Below are 21,618 nucleotides of genomic sequence, written 5' to 3' on the forward strand. Positions count from 1 at the left end.
TTAGAGGAAATGATGGGTGTCTCATAGCAATAATATGCACACACATCTAGTGCATGTGTCTTGATTTTGTGGAGTACTGCTCAACCAATCTTCTTCCAGAAGAAATACTTGCTTTTGGTCTTGTTGGGTCCAAGCACCTTGTGTTTTTTTAAATTAAATTCTTGTCAAGTTTTTACGATGCCACTGATAAACTGCTGTAGTGACTGCTATACTTATATTTCGTTTGTAGGGTGGTCTACCTGCTTGGTTATTAGAAAAGGAAACCATATCTCTTCGATCCTCTGATCCAGGTAATGGACTGATTGTACTCAACATAGATTCTAAAAAATGTATCCATGTTACTTCTGCCCTTTTATAGGGCATGCCATGGTATGTACTCTACCTCCCTAAACTTCTACCAGCTAGAAGACCTTCAGGGTTCGTAGAAGCACATGCTAGTGAATTCCTGCATCCTCACAGTGAATAATGTGGGACCCTTCTGTGGTCCTATAGTAAATCCTGTTCCCCTGTAGTGTTTTCCACATGTGCTCTTTGGGGATTTGATGGGATCACTCTCTGCTTCTTACCGATATATAGTAGCAGTGGACTACTACATTTCCCTTTATAAAAAAAAGTTTCATAAAACTATTAGCAAAAGCTTACAGTATCACAGACAGCAGATTAATTTGTGCAGTTCCATTTATGTGTGCATGTTACAAAAGAATTTGTCATATTGCAGTGTTGAAAATATCACCAGAATCACATCAAAATCACGTTTTATGCTTCTGAAGCATTTTGCCTGGTTTGTACTTCCATATTTCTTATAAAACTATGCAAATATAATCAAAGTATCTTTTTAGAACCCAATGAAAATTATTATTTCAGTGGATGAAACTCTTTTATAAATGGTCCCGACCAGTTTAAACCCTTGCCTGCGGTCCGAATTCCACTCCTGTGCAGCACATTCCGATCGCAGGCATGGTCGCGACGGCTCCCGGCCGTCATCCGCACACGAGCACTGTGTGCCATGACGGACGCGGGCCGTCACCAGCATGCAAGGGGTTAATAAGGCACACACTTTAGAGCTTGTTACATAAGGTAATGTGTATACACTGCAACTAGGGATGCCCTGTGATACAGCAGCATCCAGGGCAGGGCAAAAATTGCCACTCCTCTAGATCTAAGATGTGACTCTCTTACACTCCAGCTGTCACCTGCCTCCCTTCTTGGCAAATGTATCTTTATGGCACCCAGAGACAACTGAAGAATCAGCTGACAATTGGAAACTGTTCAAATTACTTAACATGTATCTCTGGTAATCAGTGGGCACCATTTCCTTTTTTAATTCACTGGCTTGATTCGACCAAATACATGGATTAAATGCCTTGGGTGTGGTGGATGATTCTTTTACAAACATTGAATTAGCCAGCAATTGTTTGTCAAGTTTTGTAAGGTTGTTTGTTTATCTAATAAGGGTGCTTTAACCTGTGGATAGTCCCATTAGTGAGGGCAGAGACTAAGTTACCTGCCCTGGTTTGTACAATACACACTAGTAGGATGTGTGAGAAACTTCCACCTCTTCTCTAAAGAGCTGCTATCCTTGTAGTACTTTTATGACTGTATTCAGTAAGGCAATGGCACTTTGAATGGTACAGATACATGGCTTCTCGTTGTTGATTCTGTACCTTAAATCTGGCAGCAACAGCACTTCTTAGCAGGACTCTCATACTGGAATGGGATAGGATAAACCCTTCCGAGGAGGGCTGCCGTACTCCAACTCGAACAGAAATAGCACTTCTAGGCAGAGCTGTAAGAGAACTGCAATGTCAAACTGTTGGGGCACTTCTTTGAAGGGCCGCTATACAGTGAATTGGGCAGTAGCTGCACTTACAGCTCTTCCAAGCAGGACTCTTATCCCTTTGTTGGACAGTTTGGTAGTACCAGCACCCTATATTCAACAAGGAGCACAGAGGGTACAATTAGAACCCAAGTCACCCTCCACTCATATAGTCATTCTAACAACAATGACTGGGTCCTTATAGGCAGTTCTATCTAAATTCAAACGTATAACTCATACCGTAATTTTACAATTATCTCCCCTTTTCCTTAGTTGCACTAGGGGTATAGAGTACAACGTTTATTGCCAAATTAAAACCACCTCCATCCCAATTGCGACAATCTATATAGAAGCCCCAAACAATAATGTGTGCTACTGTGAAAAAAATGTGCGAAGGCAAGATGACCACTCACGGGCGAACCACCATCGGATATCTGATAGGTACTCGACAGATAAGCCCTGTTATCATCATCAGCGGTCATCAAGCCAAAAGTAAATGTGTTCAAAACTAAATATGAGTGCAGTGAAAAACATGTGAAAAAGTAATAATCAAAATGTGTAATTAAAATGTATAGATATGCACGATTACTGATTCTTTATTTTTAACTTTGTGCAACCTACCAGGTTAAAAAGCAAGGTTGGCTGCTAAACATGTATACCAGTTACCACAAGCCGACCTGTTTCATTGCCTCCTCAACTTTATAGGCAATTTCTTCACAGCTATTCGTTTTTACCACTGCAACGTTGTTGAACACATCAAGACCTTAATGAGCCAAGGTAACTCCTACCGGCTATAAGGATTAGTACGCAATTATTGCGTAGGGCTGCATCCCTGCCTGTGGGTCGCCCTTTGTTTCTAGTCGGTAACTATCTCGACCAGATCAGCAAACGGCGCGTTATCTCCACCAGTACCAGCACCCGACAGCAGTGTCATTATAATTTGAATATGACAGGACACTCACTTTCCGAATGGATGCTACCTTTGTAATTGGACGGTATCACAACTTCTCTATGTGGCCTCTGCTTTTTTACTGACAGTCGGAGAGTTTCTCAGCAGAGTTCAAATATATCATGGGACAGTATCAGAATTTCTCTGCAGAGGTGTTACTCTTTAAATCTGACTGTTCTACAGCATTTGAGTAGGGTTGCTGTAATGTGAAAAGTGGATTACTAATAGCTGTTTGCAGGATCATCATGGGCATGGAGTAAGAGCAGATTAGATGGATATTGATTCAGTGTACATAAAGAAGCATATGTTTCCCGCTTTCTCACACACAAAACAATTCTAGCTCTGTGGGCAGCAGGACAAGCTTTATTCCAAATGGAGTACTACAGCACACACATCAACAGTGCAAGCTTTAATTTACTCCGAGTACAGGGATCAGTGATGCTTTTTTAAAAGTTGTTGTTGTTAAGTTGCACAGTATGATACATTACATGCCATCACACATGACAACTGTACAGTAGAAATGGACATGTAGCATCTCAGATCAAGAATGGAGTGCGTACGCATCCTGCTTTTGGGCCAATATTACAAACCAAGGATTCCATCTCAATAATGTTATTGTATCACATCTACAGTGTTTCCTAACCACACATTGTGCATTATGTCTGGGTTTGAACCACCCAGAGAAAACAAATAAAGCATCAACAGCGGTGACAGCAGACGTTGGGAAACCTCCAGGGAGCTAGCTGGGACGAAAGAGATACAGGAGTTGGGTCCCGAGTCCTCAAAGAAGAGTCAACAGTCACCCTTGCACAGGGAGTAACCACATGGTGGGGTGGGGAACAGCAGGAAATACAGGGCCCTCCCCGTGCACTGAAGGTCACCACTCACCCAGTGCCACGCAGGTCCCACAATCCGAAGTGCTGTCTTACTTTGTGTTAGTACCCTCTGACCCTCCCAGGGGGAGAATGGGTGCGTCCACCTGCATAGTCCCTGCCAGCGACAACATCCCTCCACACATACCTAGCCCCTACAGGCTCCACTATTTATTATTCAATCAGTCAGGGAGTCGACCTACTAGGGCGTCAAGTATTTCGTGGGCTTCACAGTCCGAGAGGGAGTAGATAATTCAGTCCCTAGCTCTTCATCCATCAATTTGTCCAGCATGTCCCCCCAAATCTCCAAGTCGTGCTACACGTTGTCCTCTGTGTGGATCTGGTGGAGCCGTCACTCCTCAGTGATTCCCCATTTGCTCATGTCTACTCTCCAATTAATAGGTCGGGAAGCCAGAGTGGAGCAACAACTACAATGTATGCGATTCCTCCAGCTACTCCAGAAAAGTTGCCCACAGCTCGCGGGTGGTATGGGAGGGATCAGTGATACTTCATTCAGCATCTTTAGGAGCAGTGCAGACCGCAGAAGAATAGTACAAGTGTTCAAAATGCAAATAACCATGTAGTACAATGAAGCATGACTTTTCTTAATATTTCTTTCTATATCTGTGTTTAAATACCGTAAGCAGCTTTACAGAGAGTCAAAGAAAGAATATCCCAGATAATAGCACAATTTAGGTTTTCCCTCCCGGTTTAATGAATATGAATATGTAATAAACTGCATTATTTGTCTCCTATCTACAAGGAGGCCTCCGGGTGAATAAGAACAAATCCTAGCTGATCCCGGTTTGTGAAGATAATGCGATCGCGTAATTGCGGTCCTCAATTGCCATTAGAAACCTCCGCTTCCAATATCTCCGTTTTTATATAGCCTGAGAACTGAGCTTGACATAGAGCCTTAACCTCACCCCCTTCCACACCAAAGTGAAAAGAGACCTCCAGCGGTGGGCTTCGCTGCCACTTAATATACTTGGTACGTTAGCCCTTTAAAATGATGTTGCTCCCTCATTTCCTTTATGTATTCCAAAATTTCCCAATAATGATACCCATAGCATGGTTTTGTAAACTAACGCCTGTTATCCTCTCCTTCCTCTGGGAGGATCGACAGCCTGCATCAGTATGGACAAATGCTGCCTCTCGTTTTAAGACCGGGGACATGGCCAACATGGAACTCTGCTACAAGGAATCTCACCGCCTGGTTATTGATGACTAGTTGTGTGGGGAATCGAAGGATCCAGCTTGTCAGATGCAACTTTCTCTCCCCATCATCAATTAAATAATGGACTGCTCTAAGGGGACCCCATCCCTCAGGACCTTCCTGAGGTTACCAAAGTTGTGTTCCTGCTTTGGCAACAGTTGTTGCATTCTCTGGGATGAAGCCGTACACTTACTCAGCATACCCCGTTATGGTGATGCCAGCTTCTCTATCACATCACACCTGGAGCGCTTTATTAAATGGGACATGATAGGAATAACGACCCTCATGGATGTTTGGCACCTGGTCCATTTGTGCTTTTTTCAGTACCTCCAAACCCACTTCCATTTGCCCCCGAACCAGTTCCATATATACTTACAACTCAGACATGCCTTATCAAGTCATACCATTCTGCCACCAGACCTACCTGAAAGTAATCGCCTTGAAGCCAGACTCCTGATGAGGGATCTCAGAAAGGGGGGCATCACCCAGATGTATCCCACACGAGTGACCAATGGCCCTGTTTGCTTGATGCCTCTTAGGCAGCAGTGGGAGGTCTTGGTAGGGCCCCTGGACCACGCAGACTGGTGTGGCGCTCTAATGGCTCCATAGGTACAGGTGATATGGGCCAGCCACCATATGATTAAATTAAACTACTCACCCACCACCTACCACCCTGTCCGCTGCCTGTGGAAAGCAGACAAATATCACATCCCAAATGCTTCTGTTGTCCCCATCATGGCACTGATTTCTACCATCTGGTATGGCTATGTACTAAGATTGAGAGTTACTGGCCTAAGATTGGGGATGCCCTCTCCAGGATACTGTAGCGACCGATCAACCTAGCACTTCAAATTGCCCTGTTAGGAATCTTGGAGGATATCAGTGATGTCTGAGGGGAGACCATCTTGGTGGGTGTAGTCACTCCGATCATGACGAGAGAAATAGCGCAGCAATGAAGGTCTCCTGACTCCCCCTTTCCCTAAGCTCCACAAGTGGGTGAGGGGGGTGGACTGGTATACTCAGCAGGAGGAATCCTTCTACACTGTAGAATCTACAGGGAAAGGGGATGTCCTTAGAAACACGCTAGAATCTGGGGAAAATGTTAGGGATGCTATAGATTGGGTCTAAGTAATTTGGACGCTTGATCATCTGTTGGGGTGGAAACTACATCACCCATGTTTTAACTTTGCTTTTGCAGGGTGCTGGATCGTGTTGATTTGTATTATGTACCTGCAAAAACACAACAATTGTTTATAAAAAAAGAACTGCATTATTTCTTGGTGTAGTTCAGTTTGTCTCTATGGGGACCAACCATTTGCAGTATATGGCACTTGTCGCACTAATATGCAGATTGTTCCATCTCAGTGTTGTTGACCCAAATATTAGTTTAAGTGAGTGACGCTGCCCTCAGTTCCCAAACAATGCTCCCACCCTCTTTTCAAAAAACAAGTAATTGTCATTTCCGTTCTCCGCATGGCCCTACCATGACAGCTTCTTTAGATCACAATGGGTGCAAGAATGTAGGCTTGAAATGTTAAAAAGCAAGCAGAATGAAATGATTGGCAGTCATCATTGAGCCTTTGCCACAGGGAGTCAAATGGAAAGAAAGACAGTTTTTTCTTACAGCAAGTGGTGGAAAGACATTTTTGTTCCAGCTCCAGGCGCCGTTAGTTGCTTTCCATCAATTGTATTAGTCTGCCTTGATAGCAGCTTTTTATGAAAGCCTGGCCTGTCTTCATGTCAACTTCTGAGTTGATCAAATTGTATTTGTCTTTTGCTTCTTCACCTTCATAATATGAATGAACTAAGATCTCCCTTTTGTGACATTCCATGGCCTCTTATATCCGGAATCAAAAATAATATTAATCCACTGAACAAAATAACAGAGCAGAGGAAATGTGAAACAAACAGAAAATCCACTGGGGTAAAAGTAAACAGTCTAAGCAGAATGAGTTAATTACAAACATGACTCTGTATCAATGTTGGTTGCTTCCTTAGGGTGACAGAGAAATGCCTGGAGATTGTAAACCATTACAAGATAGTGTTATATTTCATACGTCTGTATTCTAAGACCACTCATCCTTTATTGTTCCAAACTAGAACATGGTGTGTGATGATATATGTCATAGGTTTCACTTACAAAAATATATTTCAATCATTTATAGAAATAACTTTTACCTGGTCATGTTTGTTATAGAAATACTTCATGTGATTCAGTATATTCCACTCCACAGGGAAACTTGTATCTAATTTGAAAATCTGTTTAGATTGATTTAGGTCCGTATCTGTTAGAGACGGGGATTTCCGGTAGGCTAGGGCACGCACCAGAGCCAGGCAGAAACCCCCGGTCTAGTCAGGGCGAGGGAAGTACACCCCTAGGATAATCCCTGCTCACCCCTTTGGTAGCTTGGAAGGAGCAGTCAGGCCTACCCAGTGGCAATGTGCAAAGCGATAGCGCAACACAAACACACAGCGGCGACACTCTAGGCACACTACAAAAGAGACTCCACACAATGTTATATACAAATAGTCTTTGTATTCTAGAAACACATTAGAATCACAGACATATATACTGTGCCTACAGGCACCAGGACATTATTTACAGGGGGTTATGTACAAGGCAACGCCTGGTTGCTGCCAGAACCATCGCAAAAGTACAAGTCATCTATAAAGAACACCCAGTACCTACTGGCAAGATCATAAACTTAGCATCATATTAACAGGAGGCATACAAGACATTAGCTCAGGCATGAACCAAATGACCTGACGTCAGACATCCCCCTAGCATAAATGCCACATTGTGAGGCATAAACCTTAAATGTAAGAATCCCAGTCCCTACGGGTAAAATAATGAAGGTAACAACCTTGCAATCAGCGTAAACCACATTAGGCATAAATCTTGTTACCATTAGGCAAACCCCCAATAGGCATGAACCACATTATGTATAGCATCAGGCATAACCATCTTAGCATTGGGCATAGTCACATGAGGCAATTCATTAGGCATAAAAACATTAGGCATAATATGGGGTATCTCATTAGGCATAAACATATGCTTTAGGCACCATCTAAGCATCGTGGTAGGACATTAGGCATCACCATCAGTGTAAAAACAGGAGGTTTAGTCATATGGGCATGGGTATCAACCATATTCTGGAATGCCCCCATAGTAACGCACAAAATAATTGCCCCCAACGTTGCAGTGGCCCGCAACTGCGGTGCCCCTGTGTGTCCACGAAGCACTGCCCAAGTTGGAGCCCCCCTCTGAGGCCCGAAAGTACCAATGTTGTAGCGGCCCGCAACTGCGGCGCTGCTGTGTAGCCAAAGTAGTCACTGGCACCAAGGTTCGCATAGGAGCCTCACTCTGGGACTCTTGGAATCGATTTGGCCCCCCAGGACGTTGGAGCTGCCCGCTCTCCCGTGGGACAACTCGAGAAGGACAGGCACCGGGGGCCCGGGAGAACACAATCCCCAAAAGAAAGGAAGATAGGCTCAGCCCCACTCACCACTCCCTGTGGCTGAGCGAAGCAGTCAGCCGCCGTCCGCCTCCACCCGTGTCCCACGATCTCTATGCCCACGTGAAGCCCCACTCACCTGGGGCTTCCTTGGGTCTCCACTCTCCTGGGCTGGCCTGCGCGGGGCTCCCACCTGCTCACGGGAGCCTCCGCTTGGGACTTAGACTTCCGGGGCAGGCCCCGCCCACAGACACCTGCCTGACTTCCTTTACTTCAGCGCTTTTCTGATGTCGCAGGGAATCCTCTCCTCATGCATGCAACCCAGGGCGAGCGGCGGTGAAAGCCCACAGCGCTCTCGGGTCCCCCACAGTTATAATTTGAGGCGATCACGAGGAAGGGAATCCATAGACATCTCGGGCCGGCGGCGGTGTTTCTTCCAGAGGATTTCAGAGAGCGGGTGGGCACACACTCCTGGCTTTAACAAAAAGTGGCAGAACGCGGGGTAGGCACCGCAAGTTTTATCAAGCAAGGCTCCTGCTCGTGATTAAAAAGGTGTTCACATGCGGGGTGGACTCCCGCTAGTGTCGGGAGCAAAAGGGGGGAATCCCACACGCCGGAATTCCCTCTCATCACGTTGGCAGCACTGCGCTGCAGGTCACCAGCCCCCCTTATTTAACTGCAGGCAGAGCAAAGTCCTCTGGGGCAGGAGTCCAATTGTAGCGCCCACGAGTTGCTATGAAATAGGCACAGGCTGGGCAAAGGTCAGCAGGCAGTAGGGCAGCTCAGCCCAACGAAGTAGCAGTTCCTAAGAACAGTCTGACTTAGCAAGGTGGCAATCCTCCCGGCGCAGCAGCCTTTACTCCAGCAGGGTCTCTTCCTGGTCCTCCTGGCAGGGTGTCCCCTCCACGTCAGCACAGGCACAAGCACCCCACATGGGCTCACAGCCCCTGCATTTATACACCTCCCTGCCCTGCGTCTGAAAGGTGGTAGAATCTTCTGGAAGGGTCTGGGGGTAGGGGTTTCTGGAAGGGTCTTCGAAGTTCCAGTGCCAACTGGCACTGGAAGGGGTGTTAGTAGGGGGCGGAGCTAGCCTTGTACTGGACAGGCACTGCCCTAGTCAGGGACAGGGGATTTCTCCGCCTACTACTCTAGTTGCAGACCTCCCACTCAGCCTGACCCTGCCTCCCTGGAGCCACCCACTTCTCACCAGCCCTGGTCACTTTTAGAAACAGACATGCAGGCAGGCACACAGACATGCCAACTTCTAAAAGTGGCATTCCTATAATAGTAAATGTAAATCTGTGCACACCATTGCGCAGCATTTATCATTTTCATTCCACACATATCTAACATACCATACTTATTTTGTTTTTTTTAGGAATTATCCCATAAGGGGGAAGTTCCCAATGTTCGCTTATGGAGGGCAGTGAGCGCACACACTCTGCACTGCTTACCAGTGCTAAAGTGCCTAGAGTCCTGAAACCACCAACACAATGTCAGCAAAAAAGCTAGGAGGAAAGCAAAAAGTTTAGAGATTACCCTGTAAAAAGGGCCAAGTCCAACAGTATCCATCCATTATTCCACCCCTTATGTATTTCATCACTGTATTGACCTTCACACAGAAACAACCACAAGGTTACAGATTCATGCTCAGTATGTATGTATTATATCATATGGTAATAGAAGAATATTGCTTCATATTCTGGTGGAGTTTAGAACTTAGCATTAGTCCTTCTTTAAAGTCCACGCTTTTTCTCTACAGGATCTAATGTATCAATGTCAGTGCCAGCATTGAGTACTGTCCCTGTCCACTCTAAGGGACAGACAGTGCTAAAAATGTAGGTGTCCTGTGAATGTGGCTGCAGGGATGGATGTCTGCTGTGCCTTGTTTGGTCTTTATGCCACAATTTGCCACAGGGTGAAACAAGCTATAAGTGGATGCCAACCCAATTAATATTAATAAGGTGGGTGGCCTACACATTTTTGCCACCTGTCCCTTTGTGGTAAGGTGGTGTTGTAGATGCCTGGTACTTTTGAGGGACAAGCTAGTAACTGTGCACCACAAAATTGCCCTGCACCCAGCCTTTTTTGTACATTGGGCCCTTGCTGTCTTTTACGGGTGTCTGGATTTTTATTTTAAGTGCAAACCTATTCACCTAGCACATCATTTTGCCTTTATCGATGAACGGTGGTAATATGGAGCTCTGTGCAGGTAACTGGTGTGGCTGAGAGAAATAAGCATTATATCTTTTTCCATGCAGATTTGTCTTGCCTGAAGTACTGGAGGTGTGCTTTGATTTTGTTAGTCTTGATTGTGTCCTGATGGTATGCAAACTGTATCCGGGGTATCTACTGCTATGCTCTGTACGTTGCCATGACGGTTTTACACTTGAGTGTATGTTTTATATAGACTTCAGGATTTCACATCTTTTTTTTGAAATCGAGTAATGGTTCTTAATTCTGGAGTAGGTTCCACTTTTCCTTGCTTCTGTCCAGTTATACATTCCAACTCTCAACACAGTTTATTTCCCTCCTTTATGTTGCTTCTTGGTTTGCTTAGATTTATTACTCCTGGCATTTTTTTCTCTGCCTTTGTTATCTCTAATGCGTATCTTCTGTTTTGTCCCCCTGCTCCTCTGCATTTTCCCTCCCTGAGTGTGTGCATTTGCTTGCCTTTTTTTTCTTACTGTTTTTCTTCCATGCTTTTTTGTGTCTCACTCTCTTCCTTGGATCTTGATTTGCCTGTAGCTCATTCTACATCCAAAGTTCATAGCTTTAAGGCAGTTTCCATGTTGATACCGCCAGAAACTGCTATTTCCAGTGGGCGTTTGGTGGTCATATTACGTATCTTGCTTGACAAAAACCTCTGGAATGCTGACATTTTAGTATCATTCCCTTTCTATACAACAGCCTAGTTTAGTATACCTTACTATATCTTTAGACTAATTTTCTGTAGATTATAAAACTTCTAAATGAATAAATAGAATGATATCCATTGCCTTCTGGTCTCTTCGGCTTGCTGCGTGAGCTGTTCAAGACTATAGAAATGTGAGAATCTGGAAGGTCAGCTGAGTTGTATGTGGTGGGATCTCCATCTGACATTCTGCAGTCGTGGCACACATTCTGTGTGGAGCCCAACACTAGGTTAGACTAAAGTTCAGTTTTTGGATGTCTACATGAGCAAAAATGTATTCAGTTTAGCCTTAAGGCTTGAAGTTATGGCATTTCTTTCACTGCATGATGTCCCACCAGTGTCCCCGGGAGTTCTGACTCCAATGTTTGAGCCACTTGAAGGCCCTTTATTAGGTTTCGGCCTAGAGACGCGCAAAGCGCGTACTATAGCAGTCATTTCTGCCGACAAATGAGACAAGAGCAGGCCTGCTCTTGTCTCATTTTCCCACCATTCTGAATGGAGAGGGAGCGACAAGAGCTGGCAACGCGCTGATTTGGTCGCGCGCACGCTCACGGCGCCAGCGTTTCCGAAGCGCACCGATGACTGCTCTCTTCCTGGTTTTTGTATGTTATTATTTGATGATACATTTCCTGTGCAGCGTGTGCGTCGCGTCTTGTCCTGTCTTACCCTTCGTCCGGCACAATATATATATATTTACACGCATATTTATTTAACTGTCGGAAAAGTTTGGTAGGATTGGGATCGGCGGGTGTCCAGGGAGCCCCCAGGAGTCATCAAGGCGCTGAGGGAAGCATGGACCTGCTAATCTCGGGCTGATCTTGTCAGAGGAGAGCCGAGGGGAGCGAGGGAGAGGAACTCCGGCTGGGGCAGCAGCGCCTCCGATGTTTGTCGCTTCTTTTCCTACCTAAACAGCGGCTGGGCAGGGGGTGGGCGCGGGCGGCCTCGGGCGCTGCTCCCGGTTCTGTGTGCAGGGCGCCCGCGGGCGGCGGGGAGGGCGGGTTGCAGCGGTGTGCGTGCACGCCGAGGCTGCCGGAGCAGCGGGAGTCCTACCGGTTCTCCGATGCAAATGACCGCTTTGCTTGTAACAAAAGCCTTCATGCTCGCTCCGGAAGAATGATCAGACAGTGCGAGAGCCCCAGGCCACTTTCGCCATGTTCGTTTATTCATGATCGCATGGCGGTGGATGTGGCACTGGGTTCTGCAATTGTGCTGGATTTCGGGGCTGGACGTGGGGACAAGTGACGTTTGTTGTTTTAGGAGTTAGCAACCAAACGTTGCACAGTGAGAAGGTGTTGATCCATGAGGGATTGCTTGGTGGGATGTTGGTGGTGAATTCTCAGTTGCAGCTGGATGAGAGTGGATGATGGTCAGCTGCACATACTGAGATGTTGTATTGCGTGCTACTGCCAGGTGGGTGGTTTTAGAGTTCATGTAGCTGCAGAATGATGTGCAGATTGGCAGAGTCCATTCCAAAAAAAGGTAGCTCTCTCAAAATGATGGTAATCACAAACGACTCATTAGAGATCACTACATTTAATCCAATTACAGTCTAATGGAAGTGAGGCCACAATACAACCTGTCTGCTGCCCATAAGGACATAAGGTGTTTGGTCCATCCTGGCTTTATTAAGGCAAATGAGAGTTTCCGTTTGTGTGTGCAGGGCTCAAAAATGCTTGATGTGACAATGTATAGTAAGCCAAGAAACAGGAAATACTTGCATCAGCCTACTGCATAATTTGATCTTCCATCAAAGGAGTCCGTGAGGAATCCCGAAAAAGGTGATGTCACGAGGGGAGGAGCTGACAATCAAAATATAGAATTTCAAATAAGGATTATCCAAGGAGCAATTATATCTAAAGTATGCCTCACGGATGCCTTTCTGTTTGCATTAAGTGTGATTAGACCTATGAACTTGCCTTAATTACACAATATTTTTCACTTTTTGGCGCCCGGTGTATTGGCAGTTACCAGTGCGTGTTTCTATTGTCCTTAACTGCAGTTTTATCTGGGCATTGCACTTTTACAACTTTTATCCATGTTAATTCATGCTTTCCATTCCCCCCCTTTTTTCCCCACAGATTCCTTTAATTTGATACATTACCCTATATATGGCCTTTTGATACCATTTTCAATGCATTTACATCTAACTTCCTTGTTTACTTTATTTTTAACCCCCCCCCGCGCGCATTTCTCGCCTCTAGCACACAAGTTTATGTGCAGCACGTTCAGCCTTGTGCCAGCTGAGCAGTCTGCAACCTCCTTAATGGGTAACTTCGCCAAACTCAGAAGACGACCCTTGTTCTCCGGATCTGTGTGGCACAGTGAAGTACTAACATAATGGGAGAGGTGGTAGGCTGCCAATCATCGAGCGGCAGTACTGGCACGCGTGCTTCAATCAGTTAGGTGTCCATGTCACCCTGTTGAACGGCCCACTCCTGCTATTTGAGTCTAACTCAGAGCCCGTACTTCCTTCCGCACTTTGAGGACCGTGAATGTGTGTGCTGCTACCCCAGGTACTGCGGGGTCTAATTTCACCCTCACAAGTCATGATTCACTGCTATTAATTTATGAACAGCTCGCTCAGAAGACAGTAGCAACTTTAAAGTACATCTGTCAGGGTCACAAAGCAGCCTTTTTAGGTCTCGGGACCGTCGCACTGCGTAGCAGTGGGTGGAGCCCCGAAGATTTTATGTTTTGGAGTTAGGGGGTTTGAACCAGCCTCTCTGACCCCTATTGGCTGTCTTCCTAAACGGAGGCCAGCCATTGGAGGAGAGGGGCGTCACTCCAATAAAGCCCCGTCTCTTTTGGATTCGGGGGTGTGTTTTTGGCGTTCTTTCACCCTGTGACGTCATCCGTCACTCAGAACGGCAAAAACATGCCCCCGGTTCCGAAATTTTCGGAGCTTTGTGGCAGTCATATCTGCCCGCCGGGAGATTCAATAAAGATGTTAAAAACCTGTGCTCCACTAAAGTACGGCTCTTCGTATTCGTGCAACCCCAAACCTCTGTCCCATCCATGATCGACCCCAGAGCCTTGATGCTGTCGATATCGAGCTCTAAGGCCCCCCCTTCTAGGCACCTGATCACATTAAAGACCTGTTGTCTTTGCCAATCCTTGATGCAGTTTGGTGTTTTCAGAAGGGTTTCCACCTTGGGCAACGTACATCAGCAATGAATGATGAGCGTGGGGGAGTTGGGGACAATGTGGAGTTATCTGGTTGGTAGTGTCTGGTCTCTCTGGGGGTCTATGATCTGCAAGTTCCCTCTTTTCTTGCTGCAATACTCAAAAGTCCCGGTTCGGTTCTTCATCCTCTCTCACCCTTACTGCTGCTCTTCCCTCCAGTCTGGGCTCGAGATGCTGGCTATCCGGGCTGCTCTCACTTCTCTTTGGCTAATCTCGGCTCACTCTCTTCCCTTCCTGCTCCCACATTTGTGTTGTTTCAGCAATATGGGCTTCTGGTTTCTTGCTGGCATCACCCCCTTTATCTTGACCAGTTCGGCACAGAGGCGACTGCCCCCCCCCCAATGCCTCCCCCCACCCCCCTGTTATTCAGAGTGCAGAGTGCAGAGTGCAGAGTGCAGAGTGCAGAGTGCAGAGTGCAGAGTGCAGAGTGCAGAGTGCAGAGTGCCTCTATGTGTGGGTGGCTCTATGTGTGGGTGGCTCTATGTGTGGGTGGCTCTGTATGTGTGTAAATGCAATAGGTCATGCATTTGCGAGCGATTAAGCTATTGGCATTGTAACTGACAATGCCATTTATTTATGATTTTTAAAAAAAACACACAAAAAAATGGCATGAGCAATGCCAATAGCTCTACCTTTAATAATGCCGAGACCATTGCATTGTAAATGCTTGTCTAAACAGGCTTTGTGTATGGTGGAGAGAGACAACATTTAACTTTTACTCGGGCTCAATGGAAGCTAGTGAAGTGATATTATGGCAACCTGATGGTGCATTTATATCATCTTCTCCTGCCTGTCAGTTTGGAAAATGGGAACGTTTTCTATGACATCAAGCTGCAGATTGAAAACCTCGACCACTGTTTTGTCTTCAAGAGTGAGCCAGAGCTGAGAATTGAAGGGAACTACCAGGTCCTTATTCCGGTTTTGTATTCAACAGATTTAGTAAATCAATAAGATTAAAAAGTTGACTTAGGCATAAAGAACTGAAAGTAGTAAAAATAACAGCAGCTGTATCATAAGGACAGCTACTGTCTTTCCACAAAAGCCTAAAGGAAGAGCCTTGCCGCTGCTTTGAGATGCACTTATTGAATTTGATCGGGGAGCTTCATACCTCAATTTGATTTTCCTTTGCAGATTATTTGGCAGCTGTGGACAGGTGGATGGGAGTGTTTCTACCAAAGATAAAGCCATTGCTGTATGAAAATGGAGGACCAGTTATTACTGTGCAGGTACAACAATAGTTTTATTTTAGCCTACTAGAAATGCTTTGTTTGTGTAAATGTATTTTACTGGAGAACAGGAGTGGTAGAACATGTACTAATGAATCTAGGGTACGTCTCCAATATTCTACACCTGCCAATGAGACTGTTTGATCAGATTTGATGATTGGTCCAAGACCAGAGTAAACCACCTAGAAAATAATTAGATTAGTTTCAGATGGTTTTATAGCTATAATCTTTAAAGTCTCCCAAAATGTGTGCCTCTCTATGTTAATTCAAATACCTTTAAAACCAAGATCTGTGAAAGCTTAGCCAGTACAGCATTCTAACACCACTGTTCCTGAGCCACGCTCCCAAACTTTGGTGAATAATTGTGAGTCACAGCGGAACATCCACCAACCCACCCAGATCAAATCTAAATGTGCAGTCCCAGGTGTCGGTGGAGAATAATCCATTCAGTACCTTAATTCACTGTGGAAGTGCATGAGAACCTGTTCCTGCTTTATTGGCACTGGTAAGCCCATGCTGGCTCTTCTAAAAGACATTCTGGAATAAAGACAATGGAGGAGCCACACCCTTTGACCTTGACCTGACCCATGGGTCCTGCAGATTTGGGAATGGAGATGAGCAATGGCTAGATAACCACAAGGGCCTTAGTGAAGGTCTTGATGCCTATGAGCAAAGCTGAAAGGGGTGGGATTAGATTGCAATATGTGGAGCACCTTATTTTTAGTTTGGGAAACCTAAAGTATACAGACAGGCTTAAAACAGATTACACAGCAGTCTGAAAGGCGCAAAAGTTCAGAAAATTGAGGTTGTTTCTCAAACATTGATACTAGCTACTTCTGTATAGGAATCATGTCAAACGCAACACAGATAGTACAACTCTTTGTAAGTGTTTGAAAGGATTCCTATAGATTTATGAGTATTAAACTTTTTTTATGGGGTTCAATTCAGATCCTTATGGGGTTAAGGGACATGTCCTTTGAAGTCTTCTTTATTTGGTGGACCCTGAAATGCTCTGAGAAACAAATGAAAATCCACAGAATAAGTACATTCTTATGTCATGACCCATATTATCTTGGTAGACATTGAAGAAATGGAAGCACAAAGAAGGGTTCGTTTTTCCAGATCTGTTGTTGCAGGCAAACACTTGCATGATCAACAGTAATCTCGCTGGCATTTGGACGAGGACATTGCTGATGGTGCCTGGATGCAGGTCGTGAGTAAAGCATCAGAAAATACTCATGTCCATAATCTGTCAGGACCCCTGCTGAGACAGGACTAGAATAACTAATATGAAGAGCTTGACACCTGCAGTGGGAAGGTAGCATACACCAGGAAAGTACCTGTAGACTAGTAGAGTAAGGACTGGTGCTACAGACTGGAGTGCGCTGATGGTGTCTTTGGTCTGAACATTAGGACATGGGCAGTGCTAGTAGGAGGTAAAACGAGGGATAAAAAATACAGTATAAGTACCAATGAAGAGGGGAGTCACAAAGACAATAGCAAAGTACAATGTAGAGTAGTGATTGACCGACTACCATGAAATATACCTAGTATGCTCCATGACAAATGATCCGACTATAACTAATATGCATCGTCAAACCCGACTGTGTCTTGGAAATGAGTGAGCTGGTCTTTTGGCTTTGCCAGTGCTTTTTACTTCAAAATGCTTGCTGCCAGTACTGTACGCTAGTGGCAAAAAAAGCCAGAATGACTGGAAAACCTGAGACCTCTGCGTGTTCTCTCTAATGGTGAATAAATTAACATGAAGAATGTAGGCTATAGTAGGACGGGAAACATCCTTTACAACGCGGTGTTTACAACGCAGCCATTACAACGCAAGTCATTACTACGACTTGCGCTGGATGGAGCTCTTGGTTAAGGAATAGTTTGATTTTCTATTCCAACACCTTCCCTACTGTTACGTGGGCTGGAGTTGGAATAGAAAATTAAATTAATCCTCAATCCAGTGCCCTCCAACACAAGTTGTTGTAATGACTTGGGTTGTGAAAACCACGTTGTAAAGTACTGTGATCAAAATTATGGCGTTGTACTGAGGTACATCCAGTATGACAGATCTCTTTGGCACATTGGGCGGGGGTGGTGTTCCTCTTTGTAATAATCAGACTGTAATAGTTTCAAAAAGTCCCCTACTAGAACCAAGTTAAATGTTTAGGATCATGGTCCAATTACCCTGAAATCTGACACCGACTCACACTTTCAAATGAAGTGCATCATGCCTTTCTCAACAAAACATGTGATTACATATTGGCCACTCGAAGGCTATGCAGTGGTCTGTGTTTTTATATTTCTCAATCTTACTTTGAGATCTTTTCAAGAGTTTGGACCATATGTTGCTATTTTCAAATACATTCTATGTGATGTTAAATAGAGATGATGTATCCAAGTGGGGGCCTGTAAACATTGCAGAAGCAATTATTTAGTTAACTATACAATGCTTGCTAGTTAATGCCCTTGAAGTTCAGGCAGCCTTGTACAATCCAAAATCAGGCATCTCTGCCAATGCAGGAAGAGGTCCAAAATGAATGGGAGTCTGAGGTCGCAAGGCAAGACATGGAATTTGACCCGCAAAGAGTGCAGTGAAACCAGACTTGCATTCTGACACTAACTTCTACCTGACAACCACTTCTCATCTGCTCATGCTCCTCCCTGAACAATTAATAACCCAGTGGTGTTACGTGCAGGTTTGCACTTCAGAATCTTAAACCGAGCACAATATTCCTTTAGTAAAAGACTGAAACGAGTGCATGTCTTGGCAAAGCCACCCAAAACAGGCCCTCAACCACACAACAAAAATAGGCTAGGCAAAAAATGTATTGAACACAAGAACTATTTCACAGAAGATGCAATTATCCAGACATAGCTGCCAAGTTTACATTTGCTTATGTGTGACATTTATATAATTTCAGCAAAGCTTATGTTGGACATTTCAATGTATTATGTGTGATACTTTGAGTGACAATTCATCGCGAATAGATGATGTTAGTATTGTTCATGCAAAGAGGTAAATGTCTGATATTACCCACGCTTTTGTGCAGTGTAATGCTCTTGAAACAAAATTGCGATGTGGTCTATTCTGCAGCCTGGTTGCAGATCAGTACACAAGCCATTTATAGGCCACAGCCAGGGAAGGATGCAGAGAGAGAGGATCTCCGGCATATAGCGCCCTTTGAAAAACACCTCTCATCTGATCTGAACCCACAAATGGCTACACACAGGCCCAGTACTGATTCAATTTTAGGGGATGATTTAGAGTTAATGTAAAAAGACAATTGGATCTGCCGGAGTCTTATAATCTTAGATAGTTGCTTAGTAACTGCATTTACACAGTATGATTACCATGTAAATATATACATATATATTAGAGCATTGAATGACAAAAACAACACAACACAAAACAAAAAACAAAAACGCACAGTTCTGATTACCAACATTTGGTTTATTCGAGCAATTTACAATAGAGTGTTCAAAACCTATATAGATTAATAAATAAGTCAGTATTCAGATAGGCTGCTTCGTAAGTGCAACGTGAAAGTGCTTGTGCAGTGTATCAAGTGAAAAAAGCATGTTAACTAATATATAAACAAAGAGAAGATTGGACTTTACTAAGTCACTACATATATATATATATATGTTATGGTAAGCTGGTTCGAGATGATTGAATCTCCGTTGCCTAAGACAATGGGATATTGCTTTACTGTCTTATTGTCAGGGACTTTATGTTGAATACAGGCAATGCACTGTTGATTTAGAGTTAGGCAGACGGGTTACTTCATCACAAACATGAGATTCATCCGCCATATTACAAGTGCCATTGGATATAATGTACTTGTAATATGTAGGATGGGATATCTGTCACATATGTGATGGAGTAACTTGACTGCAGAGCTCTAAATCTGGCCCTTAGCCATATATTCATTTGACCTTTAAGCTTTAGTCCGTGAATAAGTACTCACTTTTCTGCCATTAGCCCATCAACAGCCTCCTATTTGCTAAGAAGGGCTGACGTATGAGCAAGGAGTATAAACTACAGAACTCATAATGGTAGTTGCAAGCCAGATTTTTTTTCTGTCTGCTTTCATGAGTCTTGACTTCAGAGCTAGTAGTGCAATACTATGACTAGCAAAAGTTAAGCCTTGGGTAGTAGCTTCCGTCCATGGGACTGAGCTTCAACCAGTTGAGGCCCATCCACTCATCAAAAATCTTTCAGATGTCAACAATTTTCTTTGTATTGTAAAAGCTCAAAACGAATTGACATTTTCACGATGCGCGTATGTCTTACAATCACTGAATCAGATCCTATATGCCATCTGAACAATGCTCACCCTGATGTGTGTATTGATCAATTCAAAAACTAGCCCCCCATAATCCTCCCCTTACTATCGCCACTCTCATTGCTTTTCTTGCTGATCGTCCAAAATGTCTTTAGCACCTTCCAGGCTTGTGGGTCACTCTCCATTCTACAGTTGCATTCCTATACATTTGTCAACGTGCCATTTGTATACTCATTTCAGGTGTTCTGAATCAGTGAATCTCAACACCCTCAAAACATGAGACATGTGATCTCTTTAAATTCTGGGGAGAATTCTGCCAAATATGTTTTCCACATTTTAGCAAATTGCTCTTTTCCCTGGCCATCAACATCGCAATTTTTTTCCATTCAAATAAGCGCTCAAATTTCATACAAGCATGCTGTATCTAAAACTGGGTACTTTGACATTACGGCATCTACTTATCATGACATGTTTAGCTGCACACTGTAGCAACACAATCAAGCGTCCCGTTAAAGAACCTGCCGAGTATGTGTGAAACTTTAAAATAATATACCCCAGTGCCCTGATCAGTGTCAGGCTACACCTGCAATCTATTTCGTCCAGTTCTTGGGTCCAATATGTGTCTAACTTTGGGCAGTTCCACAGTGAATTAAGAAGTTAGCCCACATTCCCACAGCCCCTCCAACAGTCAGAGCTGTGTTGCTTATCCCACTGATTTATCCGGATCAGTGTGTAGTACCAGTGCATTACTTTTTTTACAACAACTAATTTAATTGTTGCACTGGACACACTGTTTCCTGCTCTGGCTAGACGTCTTTCCATGTCCTGCTGGTGAGCTGTCACCCTTAGTCTGCCTCCCACTACTCTTGTCCGGTCACCTCGCACGCCAACAGCTCTGTCCTGACAAACTTCTAACTCTCACAAAGGACCTGGTTTCTCTTATTCCATAACCAACAACCATTGTTCAGATGATGTCCACTGCCTCCCTGCTTCCACCCTAGGTTTTCCATGCGGTAGTTGATTGTAGTGTAGTCGTTCCGCTTCAGGGATCCCAAATTCCTCTTTCAAACAAGCATTTGCAATGCAATAGGTCTTGCATTTGCGAGTTTAAGCAAAACAAACGTTTGCGGTTGTTTCTCAGTTGTGAGGAACCAATAATAAATAAAATAATCATTATCGGATCTCCATTACCTATTTTTCATATATTGAATGATAGTCTTTTTCTTCTCTCAATTGCTTAAATTGCATTTATATAGCAGCCAGCAGCCAGCGTGTTTTAAAGATCTTATATGGATGCTATAATAAAAGATTAAATTAAAGAAAACACAAAAGGACCGAGACTTATTCTGTTTGGTGTACTACTTATTGTTAGCATTGTTATGTGAAGCTGTAATCAGCAGCGCCAAAGGGTGACAGGTGTTGGAGTCTTGTGCACAAACAATAACCTGGATAAGACGGCAGTAAAGGAATGAGGTGCTGTTGTTAAAGTCCATTGCCCATCTGTGTTTGAAAGTTTGCATTTATATAGTGCTTACTACCACTGACGGTGCATTTAATTTTCTCTGTATCAACAGAATTGTTTGAGACAACAAGAATTAGACTACCTCGTTGTGCAAATAGCCTTGGAGTCTAAAGTAACTACTGATTTAATCTCTTTATCAGGGGTGGGTGTCATGCTCTCAAGTGGACACTTAC

At 44.2% G+C, this 21,618-nt stretch overlaps 1 protein-coding gene across 1 annotated transcript in view; it reads left to right on the top strand.

Annotated features, from left to right (window-relative positions):
* The window catches only part of GLB1 (galactosidase beta 1), a 277,016-nt gene that overhangs the window by 27,423 nt on the left and 227,975 nt on the right, over positions 1–21,618 (top strand). Inside the window, exons 4-5 of the mRNA XM_086964687.1 lie at positions 230–290; positions 15,537–15,631. Of these exons, the coding sequence (XP_086820813.1) occupies positions 230–290; positions 15,537–15,631 (156 nt within the window). The remainder of the gene's footprint in view (positions 1–229; positions 291–15,536; positions 15,632–21,618) is intronic.

This window comes from Lissotriton vulgaris, chromosome 4_1 (genome assembly GCF_964263255.1).
Source record: "Lissotriton vulgaris chromosome 4_1, aLisVul1.2, whole genome shotgun sequence".
NCBI lineage: Eukaryota > Metazoa > Chordata > Amphibia > Caudata > Salamandridae > Lissotriton > Lissotriton vulgaris.